The sequence below is a fragment of the Piliocolobus tephrosceles genome, chromosome 7 (assembly GCF_002776525.5).
Source record: "Piliocolobus tephrosceles isolate RC106 chromosome 7, ASM277652v3, whole genome shotgun sequence".
In the NCBI taxonomy this organism is placed as follows: Eukaryota; Metazoa; Chordata; class Mammalia; order Primates; family Cercopithecidae; genus Piliocolobus; species Piliocolobus tephrosceles.
In genome coordinates, this window is record NC_045440.1 from 31,884,925 (window position 1) to 31,886,158 (window position 1,234).

The following is a 1,234-nucleotide window of genomic DNA, read 5'->3' on the forward strand; positions in this document are numbered from 1 at the left end:
CCTTCCTTCCTTCCTTCCTTCCTTCCTTCCTTCCTTCCTTCCTTCCTCCATTCTCTCTCTCTCTTTCTCTTTTTGGAGACAGGGTCTCACATTGTCACCCAGGCTGGAGTGTAGTGGCACAATCTTGGCTCACTGCAGCCTTAATCTTCCAGGTTCAAGCAATCCTCTTGCCTCAGTCCCCACAAGTAGCTGGTACTACAGGTGACCAGCTATATATAGTTCTTTCTTTCTTTTTTTTTTTTTTTTTTTCAGATTTTATAGAGGCATGGTCTCACTTTGTTGCCTGTGCTGGCCTCAAACTCCTAGACTCAAGCTATCCTCCTGTCCTGGCCTCCCAAAGTATTTGGATTACAGGCATAAGCCACCATGTTCAGCCACCTATTTTTTCTTATATAACTGTATCATAATTTTGTTACATAAATATTCAGTGTTTAGAATATTAAAAACTATACAATTGTGGTTGGGCATGGTGGCTCCACTCCTGTAATCCCGAGGGAGGCCGAGGCAGGTGGATCACAAGGTCAGGAGATCGAGACCATCCTGGCTAACATGGTGAAACTCCGTCTCTACTAAAAATACAAAAAAAATTAGCTGGGCATGGTAGCGGAGAATGGTGTGAACCTGGGAGGCAGAGCTTGCAGTGAGCCGAGATCGAACCACTGCACTCCAGCCTGGGTGACAAAGCGAGACACCATCTCAAAAACAAACAAATGAACAAACAAACAAACAAAAAACAATTGTTATTCACAGTTGAATCATGTCATATGCCATGATTTCTTCTCTTGCATAATGTTCTGTCTTCCCGTCAGTAAATAATTATTTTTTGTTTGCTTAATTTTCAATGAATGTCTCAGTAATTCAGTCCCCATATTCTTTCCCAATTACTTAAATGTTTTCTTGGTAAATATAGTTGTTTTCTTAATATCATTTTTTTTACATTAAGTCCTTTCTGGAGCCTTGTGACTTACCCTCATCTGGACTGGTTGCAGTCTACGCTAGTATAAAGCTTGGTCACCCTGAAGATTAGAATCTTTTACTCTCATGCTGGGAATTCTTTTTGCCTCTGAATGTCCTGTTTCCTGGGCCTTCTCTGGTTTTTAGTTTTAAGATTTTATTTATTTATCTTTTGGGGTATCCTGCTTTAGAATAACATCATGCTCAAATATGCCTAGTATCCCCCTAATCAAGAGATCCTTTGTTTTACTTTTTCAGAGAATAAACCTACAATCTTATG

General features: G+C 40.0%; 1 protein-coding gene across 1 annotated transcript in view; it reads right to left on the minus strand.

Moving 5' to 3' along the window:
* DUSP26 (dual specificity phosphatase 26) overlaps positions 1–991 on the minus strand; it is a 17,891-nt gene extending 16,900 nt beyond the window's left edge. The window contains exon 1 of the mRNA XM_023214581.1: positions 969–991. Within this exon, the coding sequence (XP_023070349.1) occupies positions 969–974 (6 nt within the window). The 5' untranslated portion in view covers positions 975–991. The remainder of the gene's footprint in view (positions 1–968) is intronic.
* Positions 992–1,234: the final 243 nt, after the last annotated feature.